The sequence below is a fragment of the Sus scrofa genome, chromosome 2 (genome assembly GCF_054392235.1).
Source record: "Sus scrofa isolate SSC_HxYL_T2T_F1_AM1 chromosome 2, Sscrofa_HxYL_maternal_Yorkshire_Landrace_v2.0, whole genome shotgun sequence".
In the NCBI taxonomy this organism is placed as follows: Eukaryota; Metazoa; Chordata; class Mammalia; order Artiodactyla; family Suidae; genus Sus; species Sus scrofa.
In genome coordinates, this window is record NC_139384.1 from 60,489,897 (window position 1) to 60,511,282 (window position 21,386).

At 39.4% G+C, this 21,386-nt stretch overlaps 1 protein-coding gene across 50 annotated transcripts in view; it reads left to right on the forward strand.

Moving 5' to 3' along the window:
• OBSCN (obscurin, cytoskeletal calmodulin and titin-interacting RhoGEF) overlaps positions 1-21,386 on the forward strand; it is a 217,031-nt gene that overhangs the window by 68,471 nt on the left and 127,174 nt on the right. For all 50 annotated transcript variants that reach the window (XM_085012099.1, XM_085012100.1, XM_085012105.1 and 47 more), the window contains exons 14-16: positions 4,159-4,434; positions 8,176-8,451; positions 18,637-18,912. In XM_085012099.1, the coding sequence (XP_084868225.1) occupies positions 4,159-4,434; positions 8,176-8,451; positions 18,637-18,912 (828 nt within the window). The remainder of the gene's footprint in view (positions 1-4,158; positions 4,435-8,175; positions 8,452-18,636; positions 18,913-21,386) is intronic.

Here is a 21,386-nt window from a genome sequence, read left to right on the forward strand (position 1 = left end):
GCTACCAGTACCACACTGTCTTGATTAGTGTAGCTTTGTAATATTGTCTGAAGTCTGGGAGAGTTATGCTTCATGCTTGGTTTCTGGGAGGCCCTTACTTTTCATAGATGTAGAAGCTGTCTGATATCTGTATGTAGCAAAAAGTAGGGCCATATTTTGTTGTCGTGCCCTTATAAAGGGAGGAGAGAAAGCATGCCTTGTAGATATTCAGCTGTGATATTTAGGGTGATCATTTAAAGCAAATATGATTTTGCAGTTGACTAGTTTTGAAGTTCAGTGTCAGAATTCCCCTTGGGTTTAAATTTGTGAATTTAGGAATGGAAAGGAAAATTCGATTCTGTCCCATAAGTATGAATTGCTCACCGGGGGTTACTGTAGCAGCAGTCTCTTACCAGCAAAGCAGGATTTATTTATTGTATTTTAAAAATTGTTATTGAGTGTCTTTGCCTCATGGCTGGGATACAGAGAGTCTAGAAATGAGGTTATTTTTCTTTTTGTGAATAAAGTCTTAATGCCATGTAAGAGAGGGCTGCCATCCCACATTAACTTCCAGGTGGGGACAAATAACTGGGAGTGTGCTATAGCATTATTTGTGTGTATGTATAGATACCCCAGTTGCTTCCACATATTATTTTAAAATGTGGTTTTCAGAGAATATTACAGAATACTTTAAGGTAATAAAACTGAGAAGTTGTTAAATTTGGCTATATCAGTTAACTGTATGAAAACTGACAGAAGAAGTAATAGAAACTAAAATAATTCTATGACTTTTCTTTTTTTTGGAATTTTTTATTAGAGTATAGTTGATTTACAGTTGTCAATTTCTGCTATATAGCATAGTGACCCAGTCATATATATATGTATGTGTGCATATATATACATATATATATATATACATTCTTTTTCTCATACTATCTTCCATCATGTTCTGTATCACATACATGTGGAATCTAAAATATGGCACAAATGAACCTATCTACAAAACAGAAACAGACTCAAACAATTCTATGGCTTTTAAATCAATAGAAGCAATATGAATAGTCATCTCAGCCATGTAGTTCCCTGGTGTACAATAAAAAATATCCTGGACAGCTATTATTCTTTGCTCATGAGTAAAGGAAGATACACTTCATAATGCTTTTCATGTACAGAATATAACATCAATACCAAAATTGCACAAAAAAAGGCAAGGAGAATGAAATTATGGGCCCATCTATTATGGATTTTAAGGCCCAAATAATAAAATGTTAGCATTTATGTTAAATTCAGCAATCCATCAAGAGTATAAACAGGATTGCATGCATAATTTAAATGGTGATATTAATCAATATAAAACTTATATTAAGAGATTGAATGCTGGCCAACAAGCACATGAAAAAATGCTCAACATCACTGATCATTAAAGAAATGCAAATCAAAACTACTGTGAGCTACCACCTCACGCCAGTCAGAATGGCCATCATTAATAAGTCCACAAATAACAAGTGCTGGAGAGGGTGTGGGGGAAAGGGAACCCTCCTGCACTGTTGGTGGGAGTGTAAATTGGTACAACCACTATGGGAAACAACATGGAGGTACCTTAGAAAACTATGCATAGAATTACCACATGACCCAGCAATCCCACTCTTGGGCATATATCTGGACAAAACTTTCCTTGAAAAAGACACATTCACCCGCATGTTCACGGAAGCACTATTCACAATAGCCAAGACATGGAAACAACCCAAATGTCCACTGACAGATGATTGGATTATGAAGATGTGGTATGTATACACAGTGGAATACTACTCATCCATAAAAAAGAACAGCATAATGCCATTTGCAGCAACATGGATGGAACTAGAGACTCTCATACTGAGTGAAATCAGTCAGAAAGAAAGACAAATACCATATGATTTCAATTACATCTGGAATCTAATATATGGCACACATGAACCTTTCCACAGAAAAGAAAATCATGGACATGGAGAACAGACTTGTGGTTGCCAAGGGGGAAGGGGAGGGGGAGGGAATGGGATAGACTGGGAATTTGAGGTTAATAGATGCAAACTACTGTCTTTGGAACGGATAAGCACCGAGATCCTGCTGTATAGCTCTGGGAACTATATCTAATCACTTATGATGGAGCATGATAATGTGAGGAAAAAGAAGGTATACATGTATATATAACTGGGTCACCTTGCTGTACAGCAGAAAATTGACAGAACACTGTAAACCAAGTATAATGGAAAAAATAAAAATCATTATAAAATAAAAAATAGATTGAAAGAGCTAAAAAAAGAGATTGAGTGCAAAAAAGATGATTATCTAAATGAGTACACACTAAAATGGTTCAATTCAATGAACTTTGTAAATCTGGAAAAAATTTTGATAACATTGAGCATCAATTTATGCCATAAACTTCTTACAATAATATATAAAAGTGTTCTTGCTTAACTTAATAAAGGGTGTTTTAGAAAAATAACTCTCACTTAAAATGTATCTCAAAAGCTTTGACAGTAGGGGCAATACTACTACCAAGCAGAGTAAGAAGGAAAATAAAATAAGCCACAAAGAATTTTGAAAAACTAAAGGTGGAATTTGCTGATGATATGAATATCCAATCAGAAAATTGCAGAGATAAATTATTAGACTGAGTAAGATTCTTGAATAGGATAACTGTGAAAAAGAATCAATACAAAAACAATAAATTCTGTATCTATAGGGTGGCAAGAAAAGCTTAGCCAATGAAATTATGAAAGTGTTATGATGGCATCAGAAGTATCATGTTTCTAATTCTGTTTCTGATGAAACTTGCTAGGAGGCTGTGTGTGTGGAAAATCATCAAGTATTCTTGACAGACAGTCAAGAGTTGGAAATTGTTGGATAGAAATCTGTGAAAAAATCAAAAATTTTATAAGCAATCAAATTGGAAGGGAATTTTTTTGGGGGTAACAGTGGAATCGAAAAATAGCAAACAGATTCCAAAAGCAAGATACCGCCAATATGCTTTCTTCTTGAAGAAAAGCCAAGTGTGAGCATTTGCTGTACCAGATATAAAAAATTATGACAAAGCTAGAGTAATAAGACAAGGGGATGTCAATGGACTGATGGTTAGTTATGAAACCAAAAGAACAGAATAAGGAGCTCAGAAACAGAGAATTGTAAATAAGGACTTCTGCTGCCCCCCACTCCCTGAGTTTTCCTGTGTGGTAGAGACGTGGAGGGAGGGTGTTATTCTCATAAAGTGTGCTTGGATCACTTAACCTTATGGAAAAAATTAAATTGTCCTAATAATGCTGACCAAATTGTAGAGTAAACTTCTGGGTCTTGGAAACCTCAGTGTGAAAGCTAAAAGTGTAAAATCCTCAGCTGACAAGCTTGGATTATATAAAGTCTTAAAGTTAGGAAGGATTTCTTAAATAGAACACATGCTCGAGAGGAAATATAGACCTAGTTGAGTACGTTAACACTAAAAAGGTTGATTCATCAGACTTTCTGAGAGAGTGAAAATGTGAGTAACACAGGAGGGAATTTATATAAAAGATCCATAGTTTTCTTTCTCGAGTATTTGAGTATATAAAGAGTGCCTTAAAAATGAGTACAGGAAAAGAGAGACCCTTTTATTTATTATTAATTTGATAAACATATTGATTAAGTTCACTGGGTAGAACAAACAGTAATGGCCATCTCAATAATATTGGGAAAGGTGCTGTTTCATTACTTATCAAACAATGAAAATGAGAGCCCCAGGGAGGAATAAGCCCTCCTACCAGACTGCCAGAAGTTGACAGTACTAAGAGCAAGCAGACACTGAGCCTCCATGATTCCCATGGAGGAAGGTGAAAAATTCCCTGCATCATATCATGGAAGAGATGGTAGCTTCATGTAGGCAGTGCAGAAACACAGGCCTCAGGACCCTGTAGATTCCATGAGCAAAGGAGAAATCTTTTCCATTGTCCTCACCCAGAACAGCCCACATGGAACTGAGAGAGAATGTATAAATTGTGTTACTTGTTGCTGAGAAAGGCAGGGGGCCTTCTGCAGGCTCACAGCTTGTGCAAAGCCTAAAGAGGCTTCCAGCTCAACTCCTGCCTCCCCATCTAGGTCTTCTTTCCCTGGTGCTGGCTTTCTGCATGAGATGGTGTCTTTGACTCTGTGTATCCCTTCTGTATGCAGAGCCCTCAGTGGTGTTTGCCAAGGAGCAGCCAGCACGCACTGAAGTGCAAGCCATGGCCGGAGCCAGTGCCACACTGAGCTGTGAGGTGGCCCAGGCCCAGACAGAGGTGACATGGTACAAGGATGGGAAGAAGCTGACTTCAAGCTCAAAAGTGCGTGTGGAGGCCAAGGGCTGCAACCGGAGGCTGGTGGTGCAGCAGGCGGGCAAGGCAGATGCTGGGGAGTACAGCTGCGAGGCTGGGGGTCAGAAGGTCTCCTTCCACCTGGACATCACAGGTCAGTTCTTGGGGAGGATACTAAGCTCTTCCATTCAGAGCTGCTGATGGGACTGGCTTTTGGCATCAAGTCTCTTATGCACTTGACTTTGGACTTCATCTCTTTATGCTTCCCAATCTTCCACGTCCCATCTCAATACTCATTTTGGGGCCAGGGAAGGATGAATGGGGAGAGTGAGAGGTGTCGTTTCTGTCCACCTGTTCCAACAGTAAGGCTCAGTCCCAATATCTTAGCACCTGCCCAGATCCTTCTACTTGCTCCTTGGTGTTGGGATCCTGGCTCTACCTGATACTTGGAGTTAGAGATAGACCTGGGCATATGTGACTTTCCTTCCATTATATGTCCTGATAGCCACCAACTGCCCTCTTCCAGCACTTCCTACTGGTTCTTGGTGTTGGAATGAGGTGTTTCCTTTTCACTGATCCCAAATTAGAGGAAATATTCCAGTCACACTTGGAATTCTCCAAGAGTGAACTTTGGATGATCAGATGTGAGGTTTCTTTGATCCCCTTCCTTCCTTTATATGGGCATAGAAACTCTCTGATTCCTGGGTGTAAAAATAGGCTAATATTTTGTGGACCTGTCCTTGAAGGAGAGAAGGGATGAATGGTGGAGATTCACCTGTGATGTTTAAGGAGATCATTTAAAGAAAATATCATTTTGCTTCTGTCTTTAGTTTGGATATTCATGGTCAGAATTCCCCTTAGATTTACATTTATGAATTTAAGAATGGAAAGGAAAAAGTCAGTTCTGCCCATCAGTATGATATGCTCATCAGGGGTTACTGTACCAGCAGCCTCTGACAAGCAAAGTGTTTTTTTTTTTTTTTTGTTTTTTGTTTTTTTTTTGCATTTTCTTAGTGGTTAGTGAGTGCCTTTGCCTCGTTGCTGGAATATAGAGAAGTCTAAGAACTGAGGTTATTTTCCCATTGTGAAGAGGGTCTTAATGTGGAATAAGCATGGGCTGTCATCCCACCTTGACTCCTAGGTGTAAACACATAACATTTTGGGAATGTGCTAACCATTCAGTATGATTATTGGGTGTGTATAGATAGCCCAGATCCAACAATATGTATTTGTAAAGCCTGAATTAACAGAATATTGCTGGATAATGTAAGGTGAAAAAAATTAAAAAGTTGTGAGATTTTACTAAGTTGTAGTAAACTGTGTGAAAACTGAGAAAGGGAGATAGGGAAAATTCAATATTTTTGTGAGCATTCAACCAGTAGGACCAATAAAGAAAAATTTCCTCAGCCCAGTGGTGCTCTGGTACGCTATAAAAATATCCTGGAAAACTCTTATCTGATGATTCCGGAGATGGTCCCAGAGATAGAAGAAGGAGATACACTCCATAATTCTCTGTGGGTACAGAACATGATACCAAAATCACACAGGAGAGGAAGGAAGAATGAAATTAGAGACCAATCTCTTGTGGATGTTTTTTTTTTTTTTTTTTTTTTTTTTTTTGTCTTTTGTCTTTTGTCTTTTTTTGTTGTTGTTGTTGTTGCTATTTCTTGGGCCACTCCAGCGGCATATGGAGGTTCCCAGGCTAGGGGTTGAATCGGAGCTGTAGCCACCGGCCTACGCCAGAGCCACAGCAACGCGGGATCCGAGCCGCGTCTGCAACCTACACCACAGCTCACGGCAACGCGGGATCGTTAACCCACTGAGCAAGGGCAGGGACCGAACCCGCAACCTCATGGTTCCTAGTCGGATTCGTTAACCACTGCGCCATGACGGGAACTCCTCTTGTGGATGTTAAGGCAAAAAAAAAAAAAAAAAAAAAAAAAAAAAAAAAAAAGTTAACAAAAGGAATTCGGGGATATATGAAGAGGAAAAAACATTGTGATGAAAGTTATAGTCCAGGATAACAGATGTGTTTAAAATTGAGAGTGTTAACTGACAGAAAGCTTGACATTAAGAGACAGTGTAAAAAGATGTGATTATATGGAAGAGTACAGAATCAAAGTCGGATAAAAATTGAACGGCATAATTTGAGAAATGAGTTTGATAAAATTGAGCATCTGTTCATGCCACACAATTCTTTACATACTGAACAAAAGTGTCCTTAACTTTTATAAATGGTCCTGAGGAACAAACCATTGCACTTAAAGTATACCTTGAATGGTGTAACATCAGGGGCAATACATGTAAGCCACTCTAACCACTGAGTTAAATAAGGAGGAAAATAGTATCACCAGACAACAATGTAAAAGCTAAAGGTGGAATTTTCTGATAATGAGATTATCAACTCAGAAAATCTCCAAGATAAATTATCAGGCCGAGTGGAATTCTTGAGAAGAAATGCCATGTAAAAAAAAATTAGTCTGCAGAAAACATTTCTTTATCTATAAGCTAGCAAGAAAAGCTTGGCCCATGAATTTGTAAAATGGTAATAACAGTGCTAGAAGTACCATGTTTCTAATTCCAGCTCTGGTAAAAGTGCTACGAAGCTGGGTGTGTGAAGAGATTATTACATTTTATGAGACAGTAAGAGTTTGAAATAGATGGATAGAAATCTGTAGAAAAATCAGAGATGTTGATGAATGATCAGAATTGAAGGGATTTTTTTTTTTTTTAGGATGTGGGGGGCAGATTGAAGAATAATAGGCAGATTACAAAGGCAAGTTAGAACCAAGATGCTTTTTCTTGAATAAAAGCAAAATGGCGAGAGTGTTTTCTATGATTGATGTCAGGATTATCACAAACTACAATAATTAAAGCAAGGATTCTCAAGGCAGGGATAGTTATTTATCTGCTCCAAAAAACAGAAAGAGCATAGAAACAGATCTCGCATACATGGATTCCTGCTACTTCTCCATCTCGTTTTTACTGTGGTGACTATAGGAGAAGTGGAGGAAAGCCGTTGCAGTCATGAATAGTGATGGGACCACGTAAATGTGTGGAAAAAATTAAATAGTCATATTAGACAAAAGCCAACTCCTGCTGGGTTAGACTCCTCAGTGTAAAAGCTAAAATTCATAAAACCCTCATCTGGTACTATGGATTATTTAAAGACTTAAGGTAAGGCTTTCCTTACCTTTGATAGAACACAAATGCCCTAACATGATTTATAGACACATTTGAGTATGTTAAAATTAAACACTCATTTCATCAGAAGACTCCCTAAGAGAGTGAAAATGTGAGTCACACAGGTGGGAATATCCTTATGACATGTAGAGTGTCCTTGCTCTAATATTTAAATGTATGAAGAATGCCTTCAATTTAATTGAGAAAAGAGAGCCTACCTTTAGTGAATGGGCAACAGACTTGGATAGTGAATCAAGAAGCACCTACAATAATGGCAAGCCCAGGAACATTGGAAAAGGCTTTATTATTCTCAGACAAGGAAACAGAAAACCAGGTGGAGGTACAAGCCTGACACATGTTGACAGTTTTAAATGCACACAAGGGCACTGAGTCTCAGTTCTTCTTGTGGAGACAGGTGAAAAGTTTCCTGCATAACCGCCTGGAAGAGACGTAGGTAGGTTGAGGAACAGAGCCCTCAGGATGCCACAAACACAGAAGTCTTTTGTAGCATCTCCACCTTGAACAGCCTGCATGAATTGAGGGCAAGTGCATAAGTTGCATTGCTTGTTGCTGAGAAAGGCAGTGGGCGTGTGATGCAGAGGCTGGAGAAGTTACCAGTTCCACACCTCCCCATTTAGGTCTTCTTTCCCTGGTGTTGGCTTTGCTGCTTGACATGGTGTCTTTGACTCTGTGTTTTCCTCTCTGTCCCCAGAGCCCTCAGTGGTGTTTGCCAAGGAGCAGCCATCAAGCAGTGCAGTGCAGGCTGTGACGGGGGCCAGTGCCACACTGAACTGTGAGGTGGCCCAGGCCCAGACGGAGGTGACATGGTACAAGGATGGGAAGAAGCTGAGTTCGAGCTCAAAAGTGCGTGTGGAGGCCAAGGGCTGCACCCGGAGGCTGGTGGTGCAGCAGGCGGGCAAGGCAGATGCCGGGGAGTACAGCTGCGAGGCTGGGGGTCAGAAGGTCTCCTTCCACCTGGATGTCACAGGTCAGTTCCTTGGAGTGGTCAGTTTGCCTTGCTTGGATTTGATGGGACCGATGTTGAGCCAATGTTGCCCCTAGTGTTCTCCTCATTGCACAGCTCTCCCATCCTCCCATCTTCCTATTTTTCCTCCTATGACTGAGCCAAGGTTGGCTGGATTAGATGGGCATGTAGGAAAGAGAGGGCCTTCTGTCCATCTTGAGTGATGTTTCCATGCAGTGGTCCTTGCTTATGTGTTCCCAGCACCTGCCTGGTGCTGGGAACTGAAGTAGATCTCGTGCTTAATCTGAATTAGATCAGGGAACTCTCACTTGGGCATGTGAAAACTTCCTCCTACCTGATGTTCTGTCAGCTACCAGATTTGTCGCGCAGGGCAACATGTAGCTTCTCACTAGTGAGATATTTGGATACCAAATTTTGGCTACCTAGTCACACTAGTAGGTATCTCAGACTGAATTTTTGATTATCAAAGCTTTAGTTCTGTGAATCTTGCTTCCTTGCATCTGGATAGAGAAGCTATGGAGAGATGCTATATATAGAGAGATGCTGTATATAGCAGCATCCTGATCAATGCCTGGTTGCACTGTCTGTGCAAAGTATAGGGAGAGCAGGGGTTGGATGTGTGCCTGTGTCATGCACCTTTGAGGTCGGTAGTTTTCTTTCTTAAATCAAATCTCGATTTCCTTTTGTCTTTAGTTAGGACATTCTTTGTCAGAATTTCTCTGGAGGCTGATAGATAAATTTAAAAATGGGGAAGAATGAGGAACTTATGGTACATCAGCATGCCTTATTAAAGTTGACAGCATAATTACTATCTGACTGGTATTTACCACATTTATCTGAAGCATTTCCTAATGATTAGCATGTGCTGTGTGCCTCCCAGGCTGGTGAAAAATAAATGTATATTCTTTTGCTAAGAGTGCCCCCCCCCTTTTTTTGGTCTTTTTAGGACCACACTCATGGCATATGGAGGTTCCCAGGCTCAGGTTTGAATCAGAGTTATAGCTGCCGTCCTACCCCACAGCCACAGCAACGTGGGATCTGAACCGCGTCTGTGACCTACACCACACAGCTCATGTCAACGCTGGATCCTTAACCCACTGAGCAAGGCCATGGATTCAACCCGTGTCCTCATGGATACTGGTCGTGTTCGTTAACCACTGAGCCATGATGGGAACTCCTGTTAAGAGTGTCTTGACGTGAGTTAGGGGTGGGCTGCTGCAGTTCCACATTTGACCCCTAGGTGTCACCACAGGAGCGTGGTGTGATATCGGGTTTGTATTCAATGGCTTGTGGGTGTGTATAGGTACCAAAACCCTGCTCTGTTTATTTGTGAAATGTTATTTGAGGCAATCATGAGAAATGATTTCATGGTAAAAATTTTAACTATTTGTTGAGCACCTAGAAAACTATATAAAAACTGACAGAAGAACAGAGTTCCTGTTGTGGTGTGATAGGTAAAGAATCTGACTGCAGCAGCCCGAGTTACTGTAAGGTGTAGAATCAGTGCCAAGCCTGGTGCAGTGGGTTAAAGGATCTGGGTGTAGGTTGCAGCTGTGGCTCAGATTCAGTTTCTGGCCCAGGAACTTCCATATGCTGCGGGTGCACACGTTAAAAAAAAAAAAAAAGACTCATGAAGAAATAGAAAACTCAAAAAGTCTTATGACCGTTCAAGAAATTTAAAAAATCTTTTCGTTAAAGAAAGACCTCAATCAAGTGGCTGTACTGATAAATTATACTGAATGTTTTGGGAAGAAGAAATTTCCATGTTCATGGAGATTCTTTTACAGAATAGAAAAAGGGGAAATATACCCTCCAGCTCATTTTATGGAAATAGCATAATACGGATACTGAAATCTTTAAAGGAAAATATGCAGAATTAAAATTATAAGCAACATCCTATGAATACCAAAGCCAACAGCTTAAAAAAGATATTAACCAACTGTGCAACCTATGAAGGGGTCAGTACACTATGACGGAAGTCATAGTCCGAGAATGTATGATAGTTTAACATTAGAATGTCAATATAATGGGTAATATTAACAGTTGAAAAACAAAACGGTTTTGATTATCTCAATAAATGCAGAAAAGTGTGATAAAATTTAACATCATATATCTTGTAATAATATTTGATAAAATTTGCCATCATTTCATGATATAAAATTTGTAACAAATGGTTCTTATTCTGGAAAATGGTACTATAGATAACACCAGCTAGTATCACACTTAAAGTGAAGACTTGGCTTGGAGATGAGACAAGAGAAGGAGGCCTTTCTGTCATCAGTCTTAATATTTAGAGCACAGTAAGGAGGAAAATAAGACAAAGGTATAAAATGAGAAAAAAAAGTGTTTTTAAAATAGATAAGACTTTTATCAATTCAGAAAATTCAACATATTAGTGATTAGACATAGGAAGAGACTTGGGAAAATTACTGCATTAAAAAAATCAATTTACAGAAAACACTTCTGTATCTCTACACTAAGAAGGAACACTTGGAATATGAAATTTTAAGAGTTACAATAGCTTTAAAATTATTATTTTCTATTTCCAAGTCTAATGAATGGTGTTTGGTGATACTAAGTGTGTAAAATTATTAAACATTTTGAGAGATAAAAGAAGATCTAAAAGAAATAGAAACTGTGGAAGACTCAAAGATGTTCATTCCTGGTTAAAATCCAAACATATAATTCTTTGTATGGGATGAAAATTGACACATTGGTTATAAAAGCCAAATACTCTTGAAAAAGAACAAAGTGAGAAGTTTCTATGGTGGCTCAGAGCTAACAAACCTGATTGGTATCTATGAGGACGTGGGTTCAATCCCTGGCCCTGGTCACTGGGTTAAGGATCCAGTGTTGCCATGACCTGTGGTGTAGGTCTTAGATTTGGCTCGGATCCTGTATAGCTGTGGCTGTGGCAGAGGCCAGCAGCTGCAGCTCCAATTAGACCCCTAGCCTGGGAACTTCTATATGCCACAGGTGCTGCCCCACAAAGACAAGAAAAAAGGAAAAAAAAAAAAAAAAAGAAAGAATGATTAAAAAAAAAAAAGAAAACCCAAAAAGAACAAAGTAGAGAGGATTTTCTATACCAGATGTCAAGACCTCTTATGGAGCTACAGTGATTAAGATAACATGGCCTCTTTCTTTCTCATGCATAGATAGAATGAACAGATCAAAGGAATGGAATATTGCCTTAGAAACAACTCAACGTTACTGGACTACACCTTTGCCTTTTGTTTTTTTCCATGTTGCTACTTGTGGTGTGGAGAATGGATGGTCTTTCCATGAAGGATGCTAAAATCATTAACCATATGGAAAAAGTAAAATGAAATTGGCCATCTCTCTCACATAGCTTAAGGACCTTACTGTGAAAGATAAAAGAAACTCAAATCAGGCAGTGCAGCTTATTACCGATCTCCACTGTTAAGTATTTGTAAAAGAAATAGAAATGTACTAACTACCAAGGACAAATTAATAAAATGTCGATATGAAGATTAGTGACTTTATTGGATGGGAAGATACTATAAAAATGTGAAAAGAAAAGGCAAGGCACATCAATGGGGAAGAATTATACAGCATATAAACTATCAACACTTTAGCACTTATTTTAATTTATCAATTAATTTTATTTTTTATTTTTATTTTTTGATTTATTATTTTCATAACAATCTTATTGGGATATAATTGACATAACAAAAATTAGCTACTTATTTGTTTATTAATTATTTTGTCTTTTTAGGGCTGTCCCTGCAGCATATGGAGGTGCCCAGGCTAGGGGTGGAATCAGAGCTGTAGCTGTCAGCCTGTGACACAACCACAGTAACGCAGACTCCGAGCCACATCTGCGACCTATACCACAGCTCACAGCAATGCTGGATCCTTAACCCACCTAGGGAGGCCAGAGATCGGACCTGAGTCCTTACGGATACTAGTTGGATTCGATTCCACTGCTGAGCCATGATGGAAACTCCCCAAAGTAGCTATTTTACTGTGTGCAATTAACTAGGTTTTAGTAGATTCACAGAGTTGTGCAACCATGACTGCTACTTAAATTCAGAACACTTTTATCACTCCATAGAGCAACCAGGTACCTATTATGAGTCATGTTCCATTCGACCTTCCCCCAGCTGCTAGCAACATAACCTACTTTCTCCTTCTATAGATTTGCCTATTCTGAGTTTCGTATAACAATTTTTCTTTTTTTCCCTTTTTAAAATTACTCAATGAATTTATTACTTTTGTAGTTGTACAATGATCCTCACAATCCAATTTTTTAGGATTTCCATCCCACACCCCCAGCGCATTCCCCTACCCCCTGAACTGTCTCCGTTGGAAACCATAAGTTTTTCAAAGTCTGTGAGTCAGTATCTATTCTGCAAAGAAGTTCATTGCGTCCTTTTTTCAGATTCCACATGTCAGTGATAGCATTTGTTGTTGGTGTCTCATTGTCTGACTGACTTCACTTAGCATGATAGTTTCTAGGTCCATCCATGTTGCTAAAAATGCCAGTATTTTGTTCCTCTTATTGGCCGAGTAATATTCCTTTGTGTATATGTACCACATCTTCTTGATCCACTCCTCTGTCAATGGACATTTAGGTTGTTTCCACGTCTTGGCTATTGCACAGAGTGCTGCCATGAACATTGGAGTACATGTGTCTTTGCGAGTCTTGGTTTTCTCTGGATGGATGCCCAGGAGTGGGATTGCTGGATCAAATGGTGGTTCTATGTTTAGTTTTCTGAAGAATCTCCAGACTGCTTTCCACAGTGGTTGCACCAATTTACAATCCCACCACCAGTGTACTAGGGTTCCTGTTTCTCCATAGCCTCTCCAGCACTTATTGTTTGTGGACTTTTGGATGCTGGCCATTGTGGCCGGTGTAAGGTGGTACCTCATAGTGGTTTTGAGTGGCATTTCTCTAATAATGAGTGATGTTGAACATCTTTTCGTGTGTTTTTTGGCCATCTGTATGTCGTCTTTGGAGAATTGTCTGTTTAGATCTTCTGCCCATTTTGTGATGGGGTCGTTTGTTTTTTTGGTATTGAGCTGTAGGAGGTGTTCGTAAATTTTGGAGATGAATCCCTTGTCAGTTGATTCATTTACAAAGATTTTCTCCCATTCTGTGGGTTGTCTTTTTGTTTTGTTTAGGGTTTCCTTGCTGTGCAGAAATTTATAAGTTTAATTAGGTCCCATTTGTTTATTTTTGTTTTTACTGTCATTACTCTAAGAGGTGGATCTGAGAAGATGTTGCTGTCATTTATGTTGGAGAGTGTTTGGCCTATGTTTTCCTCTAAGAGTTTTATAGTGTCTTGCCTTATATCTAGGTCTTTAATCCATTTGGAGTTGATTTTTGTGTATGGTATTAGGGAGTGGTCTAATATCCTTCTTTTCCATGTGGCTGTCCAGTTTTCCCAGCACCACTTATTGAACAGACTGTCTTTTCTCCATTGTAGATTCTTGCCTCCTTTGTCATAGATTAGTTGGCTGTAGGTACGTGGGTTTAATTCTGGGCGTGCTATCCTGTCCCACTGATCTATGTTTCTGTCTTTGTGCCAGTACCATACAGTTTTGATGATTGTTGCTTTGTAGGATAGACTGAAGTCAGGTATCCTGATTCCTCTAGCTCCATTTTTCTATCTCAGGATGTCTTTGGCTATTCTGGGTCTTTTGTGCTTCCAAACAAACTTTAAAATCTTTTGTTTGAGTTCTGTGAAAAATGTCCTTGGTAATTTGATAGGGATGGCACTGAATCTGTAGATTGCCTTGGATAGTCTAGTCATTTTGATAATATTAACTCCTCCAGTCCAAGAGCATGGTCTTTCCATCTGTTTGATGGTCTTTCCATCTGTTCTTGTTATCTTTGATTTCTTTTATCAGTGTTTTAGAGTTTTCAAAGTACAGGTCTTTTGTCTCTTTGGATAGGTTTACTCCTAGGTATTTTATTCTTTTGGATGCAGTGGTAAATGGGATTGCTTCCCTGATTTCTCTTTCTGATCTTCCATTGTTAGTATATAGAAATGCAGTCAATTTCTGTGTGTTAATTTTGTATCCTGTGACTTCGCCAAATTCATTGATAAGCTCTAAGTTTTCTGGTAGAATCTTTAGGATTCTCTAGGTATAGTATCTTGTCATCTGCAAATAATGATAGTTTTACTTCTTCTTTTCCCATTTGGATTGCTTTTATTTCTTTAACTTCTCTGATTGCTGTGGCTAGGACTTCCAAAACTAACGTTGAATAGTAGTGGTGAGAGCGGACATCCTTGTCTTGTTCCTGATCTCAGCCGGAATTCTTTCAGCTTTTCACCATTGAGAATGATGTTCGCTGTGGGTTTGTCATATATGGCCTTTATTGTGTTGAGGTAGGTTCCCTCTATGCCCACTTTCTTAAGGTTTTTTTTTTTTTTTTTTAATCAGAAATGGGTGTTGGATTTTGTCAAAGGCTTTTTCTGCCTCTATTGAGAGGATCATATGGTTTCTATTCTTCAGTTTGTTAATGTGGTATATCACACGGATTGATTTGCAGATATTGAAGGACCCTTGCATCCTTGGGATAAATCCCCCTTGATCATGATATACAGTCCTTTTAATGTATTGTTGGATGTGGTTTGCTAGTATTTTGTTGAGGATGTTTGCATCTATCTTCATCAGTGAAATTGGCCTGTCGTTTTCTTTTTTTGTGGTATCTTTATCTGGTTTTGGTATCAGGGTGATGGTGGCCTCATAGAATGAGTTTTGGAGTACTCCTTCCTCTGCAATTTTTGGAATAGTTTCAGAAGAATAGGTGTTTGCTCTCCTCTAAAAGTTTGATAGAATTCGCCTGCGTAGCCATCTGGTCCTGGACTTTTGTTTGATGGAAGTATTTTAATCACAGTTTCAATTTCAGTTCTTGTGACTGGTCTGTTCATCTTTTCTATTTCATCTTGGTTTAGTCTTGGGAGGTTGTAGTTTTCCAAGAATTTGTCCATTCCTTCTAGGTTTTCCATTTTATTGGTGGGTAGTTGCATACAGTAGTCTCTTATGATCCTTTGTATTTCTGTGATGTCCGTTGTTACTTCTCCTTTTTCATTTCTAATTTTACTGATTTGAGTCCTCTCTCTTTTTTTCTTGATAAGTCTGGCTAAGGGTTTATCGATTTTGTTCATCTTTTCAAAGAACCAGCTTTTCGTTTCATTGATCTTTTCTATGGTTTTCTTCATTTCTATTTCATTTATTTCTGCTCTGATCTTTATGATTTCTTTCCTTCTACTAACTTTAGGTCTTGTCTGTTCTCTCTCTAGCTGCTTTAGATGTAAAGTTAGCTTGTTTATTTGAGCTTTTTCTTGTCTCCTGAGGTGGGCTTGTACTGCTATAAACTTTCCTCTTAGAACTGCTTTTGGAGTGTTGTATCTTTGTTGTCATTTGCTTCTAGGTAATTTTTTTTAATGTTATCCTTTTGTTATTATTTTATTAATTTTTTGTCTTTTCGCCTTTTCTTGGGCCGCTCCCGCAGCATGTGGAGGTTCCCAGGCTAGGGGTCTAATTGGAGCTGTAGCTGCTGGCCTATGCCAGAGCCACAGCAACTTGGGATCCGAGCTGCGTCTGCAACCTACACCACAGCTCATGGCAATGCCGGATCGTTAACCCACTGAACAAGGCCAGGGATGGAACCCACAACCTCATGGTTCCTAGTCGGATTTGTTAACCACTGCACCACGATGGGAACTTCTGCTTCTAGATATTTTTTAATTTCCTCTTTGAACTCTTCTGATACATTGGTTGTTTATTAGCATGTTGTTTAGTCTCCATGTGTTTGTGTTTTTTACAGGTTTTTTTCCTTGTTGTTGTTTTCTAGTCGTATAGCATTGTGGTTGGAAAAGATGCTTGATATGATTTCAATTTTCTTAAAGTTACTGAGGCTTGATTTGTAGCCCAGGATGTGATCTGTCTTAGAGAATGTTCTGTGTGCACTTGAGAGGAATGTGTATTCTGTTGCTTTTGGATGGAATGTCCTATAAATATCTATTAAATCCATCTGGTCTAATGTTTCATTAAGGGCCTGATGCCTGTCCACTGGTAGGTGGAACTGATTCCTATCCCTCTCTTTGGTGGGGCTTTGTCTCTGGGTGAGATTAGAGGTGGATGTGTGCCTGGGGGGGTCTTTAGGCAGACTGTTTACTGATGGATGGGGCTGTGATCCCACCTGGATTGTTGTTTGTCCTGGGGCTTCTCAGCACTGATGGGTAGGGCCAGATTTTCCCAAAATGGCCACCTCTAGAGAAATGCATGCTGCTGAATATTCCCAAGAGCTTTGCTTCCAATGTCCTTCCCCCACAACAAGCCACATTCACCCCTGTTTTCCCAGAAGGTCTTCCAAGAACTCCAGTCAGGTCCGACCCAGATTCCTATGGAGACTTTGCTTTACCCTAGGACGCAGTGCATGTGAAAGTCTGTGTGCACCTTTTAAGAATGGGGTCTCCATTTCCCCCAGTCCCATGGAGCTCCTGTACAGAAGCCCCACTGGCCTTCAATGCCAGATGCTCCGGGGGCTCTTTCTCCCAGTGCCAGACCCTGACATTTGGGAGTTTGACATGGGGCTCAGAACTCTCACTCCTGTAGGTGAGTCTCTGTGTATCCGTTACTTTGCAGTCTGTGGGACTTCCCACCTGGGAGGTATGGGGTTGCTTATATCACATAATCTCCCCTCTGACCTCTTAATGTGGCCTCTTCTTTGTCTTCTGGGGTAGGATATCTTTTTGAATGTTTCCGGTCCATTTGGTTGAAGATTGCTCAGTATTTGGTTGTAAATTTTGTTGTTTGTAGGAGAGAAGTTGAGCCCCAGTCCCTCTATTACTCCATCTTAATCCCATCTCTCATATAACTTTAATAGTACAATATGTGTCCTTTGTGGCTGGATTGTTTTTCTTAATGTTTTCAAGGTTTATCCATGTTGCAGCATATAATAGTATTTTATTCTTTTTTTAAGTTAATATTAATTTTATGTATATGCCACATTTTAGATGTCCATTCACATCACTTGAGAGACATCTGAGCTGTTTCCACTGTTTGACTATTAAGAATAATGCTGCCGTGAACATTTGTGTACAAGTTTTTGTTTGGACACACATTTTCAGCCTTAAGTATATAGGCATCGAATTGCTAGATTATATAGAAACCCTAGGTTAAAATTTTGAGGAACTGCCAAAGTATTTTCCAAAGTGCCTGAGGCATTTTATTTTATTTTATTTTTCAAGCAGGAAGAATAATACTTTTATTTGTTCCACAAATTTATATTCACAATCCCATAAAAGAATAAAATTTTTTTCATAATACATTAATTTTTTTCCTGCCTTTGCCACGTAAAGTGTTATAGGTCATAGTACCTTATATTTGCATAGCACTTTAAATTTCAAAGAATTTTGTATATTTTTTAATTAGAGTTGATTTACAATGTTGTGCCAATTTCTGCTGTACAGCAAAGTGACCCAGTCATGCATACATACATACATACACAAACACACACACACACACACACACACACACACACATGCATTCTTTTTCTCATATTATCTTCCATCATGGTCTATCCCAAGAGATTGGATAGCACATAGTTCCTGTGCTATACAGTAGGGAATCATTGCTTATCCATTATAAATGTAATAGTTTGCATCAATTAATTGTAATTAAAGAGCTGCTAAAATGAATATGAAAAGGTCAACTAATTCTACTGAAAATGAAGCAACTTCTGAAAAGTGATGTCATAAATACAAAATGTTAAAGAACTAAAACATCCGATTGCATCAGCTTGTCAGTCACTGATAAACAAAAATGGAGCCACAGGCAGAAGAACTTCAGTCTCACCAAATTTCAAACAGTTGACAACACTGGGAGTAGGGTAAAAAAATCCAAGATTCATCAAGGAATGTTGAGTTGTCATGCATCATGACCCCTGTTTTCCACCTTGCAGAGAACCTCTTAGCCTACACCCCCAGCTGGAACCGCCCACCTGGAAGGCGAGGGTTGGGGGTGGAATTGTTGTGATTTGCTTATGAGAAAGGCAGGGGGACTTCTGCAGGCCTCACAGCTGGTGCAGAACTAGGAGAAGTCCCCAGCCGCCCCACACCCCCTGCCTTTCCTTATATGCCTTTTTTGCCTGGTACTGCCTTCCTGACTGAGATGGTGTCTTTAACCCTCTGTATCCCTCTCTGTTCCCAGATCCCTCAGTGGTGTTTGCCAAGGAGCAGCCAGCATGCACTGAAGTGCAGGCCATGGCGGGGGCCAGTGCCACACTGAACTGTGAGGTGGCCCAGGCCCAGACGGAGGTGACATGGTACAAGGATGGGAAGAAGCTGAGTTCAAGCTCAAAAGTGCATGTGGAGGCCAAGGGCTGCACCCGGAGGCTGGTGGTGCAGCAGGCGGGCAAGGCAGATGCCGGGGAGTACAGCTGCAAGGCTGGGGGTCAGAAGGTCTCCTTCCACCTGGATGTCACAGGTCAGTTCTTGGGGAGGATACTAAGATCTCCCATTCAGAGCTGATGGTGGACTGGCTTTTGGCCTCAATCCTCAATGGAATTTTGCATGCTTGCCTTTAGACCTTATTTCTTCATGCCTCCTAGTCTTTAAGGTCCCGCCCTGATACCCATTTGGGCCATTGGAGGATGGAGGGTGAGGATGTACATGGAAAGGAGAGGGACTATTTCTGTCCATCTGTATCTAACAGTAAGGCTCAATCACCTTCTCTTAATATATGCCCAGAACTTATTTTTTGCTCCTTGGTGTTGGTTACTTGGCTATACCTGATGCTTGGGGTCTGAGGTAGGCCTTGGCATGTGTGACACCATTATATGTCTTGACACCTACCACATTGCCATCATCCAGCACCTCTTGGTCAGCAAGAGATGTTTCATTTTCTTTGATCCTGAATTAGGAGAAATTTTGACCACATAATCTTACTTGTAATTCTCCCAAGAGTGATTTAGGATGTGGGTTTTCTGGGGTGCCCTTCCTTCCTTTTCTCTGATACCTGTGCAGCAAAAGATAGGCATAACCTATCTTTGTTGTCATAGCCGTGTGAAAGGAGGAGAGAAGGGATGATTGGTAGAGATTCACCTGTGATATTTAGGATGATCATTTTAAAGTTAATATGAATTTGCCTTTGCCTTCAGTTTGGATGTTTGGTGTCAGAATTTGACTTGGATTTATAATTATGAATTTAGGAAAGGAAAAAGTTGATTCTGTATGATTTTCTCATCAGGGTTTACTGTACCAGCAACCTCTGACTGGCAAAGAAGTATTTATTTATTGTATTTTCTTAATGGTAGGTGAGTGTCTTTGCCTTGTGGCTGGAATATAGAGAAGTCTAAGAAGTCAGGTATTTTCCTTCTCAAAGAGAGTCTTAATGCCATGCAAGAGTGGGCTGCCATCCCACACTGACTTCTAGGTGCCAGCAAGGAACAGTTCTGGAGTGTGCTATAGCATGATTTGTGGGTATGTATAGATACCCCAGATCTCTCACTTTTTCCTTTAAAATGTGGTTTAAGAGACTGACAGAATGCTGTAAGATAATGAAACTGAGAAGTTTTGAATTTGGCCATACCAGTTAACCTATATGAAAACTGACGCAAGAATTATAGAAACTCAAATAATTCTGACTTTTAAGTCAATAGACACAATAACGAGAAGTCTCTTCAGCTCATTAGTTCTCTGGTACACAATAAAAAATATCCTGGAAAACTGATTCCTTGCTCATGGAAATGGCCCAAGAAAAGGTAAAAGGAGATATACTTCATAACTCTCCTCATGTACAGAACATAACATTGTACCAAATTGTACCAAAAAAAAAAATCAGAAAGAATGAAATTACAGAGCAATCTATTGTGGAGGTTAAGGCCCAAACCATAAAATGTTAGCCACATGTATTCAACAGTATATCAAGAGTATAGGAGTTCCAGTCCTAGCTCAATGGAAAGGAATCTGACTTTTATCCATGAGGATGCAGGTTCGATCCCCAGCCTCACTAAGTGGGTTAAGGATCTGGTGTTGACGTGAGCTGTGGTGTAGGTCTTAGATGCGGCTCAGATCTGGTGTTGCTGTGGCTGTGGCACAGGCCAGCAACTACAGTTCTGATTCGACCCCTATCCTGGGAACTTCCACATGCCACAGGTGTGGCCCTAAAAAGAAAAAAGAGTGTAAAGGACTGTGATGAAAGTCATAGTCCAGGATTGCATGTGTGGTTTAAATGGCAATAGTAATCAATTAAAACTTGTATTAAAGATTGAATGCAAAAAGATGTGATTATCTCAATGAGTGCAGACTAAAATAGTGGAATTGATTGAACATCATAAATATAGGAAAACACTTTATAAAATTGAGTATCAATTCATGCCATCAAATTCTTGCAATAATGTATAAAAGTGTTCTTGCTTAACTTAATAAAAGGCGTTGCAGAAAAATAAATCTACCTAAGATATACCTTGAAAGCTTTGATGGTAGGGATAAGACAGGTAGGCCACTCTAACAACCAAGTAGAGTAAGAAGGAAAATAAAGTAAGCCAGAAAGAATTTTTAAAAACTAAAGGTGGGATTTGCTGATGATGTGAAAATCCAAAAGATCAATTATTAGACTAAGTAAGAGTCTCGACTAGGATAATCATGAAAAAAAAACAATCAATATGTAGAAAATAGTTCTATCTATAGACCAGCAAGAAAAGCTTAGCCAACGAAATTATAAAAAAGTTAAATAGCATCAGAAGTATCATGTTTCTAATAATGTTTCTTATAAAATTTGCTAGGAGGCTGTGTGTGTAGAAAATTATCAGATATTCTTTTTTTAAGGAATTTTATTACATTTATAATTGTACAGCAATCACCACAACCCAATTTTAATAATGGAAATTATTAGATATTCTTGGGAGACTATAAAAAAGTTGAAATAGATGGATAGAAATCCATGAAAAAAATCAGAGA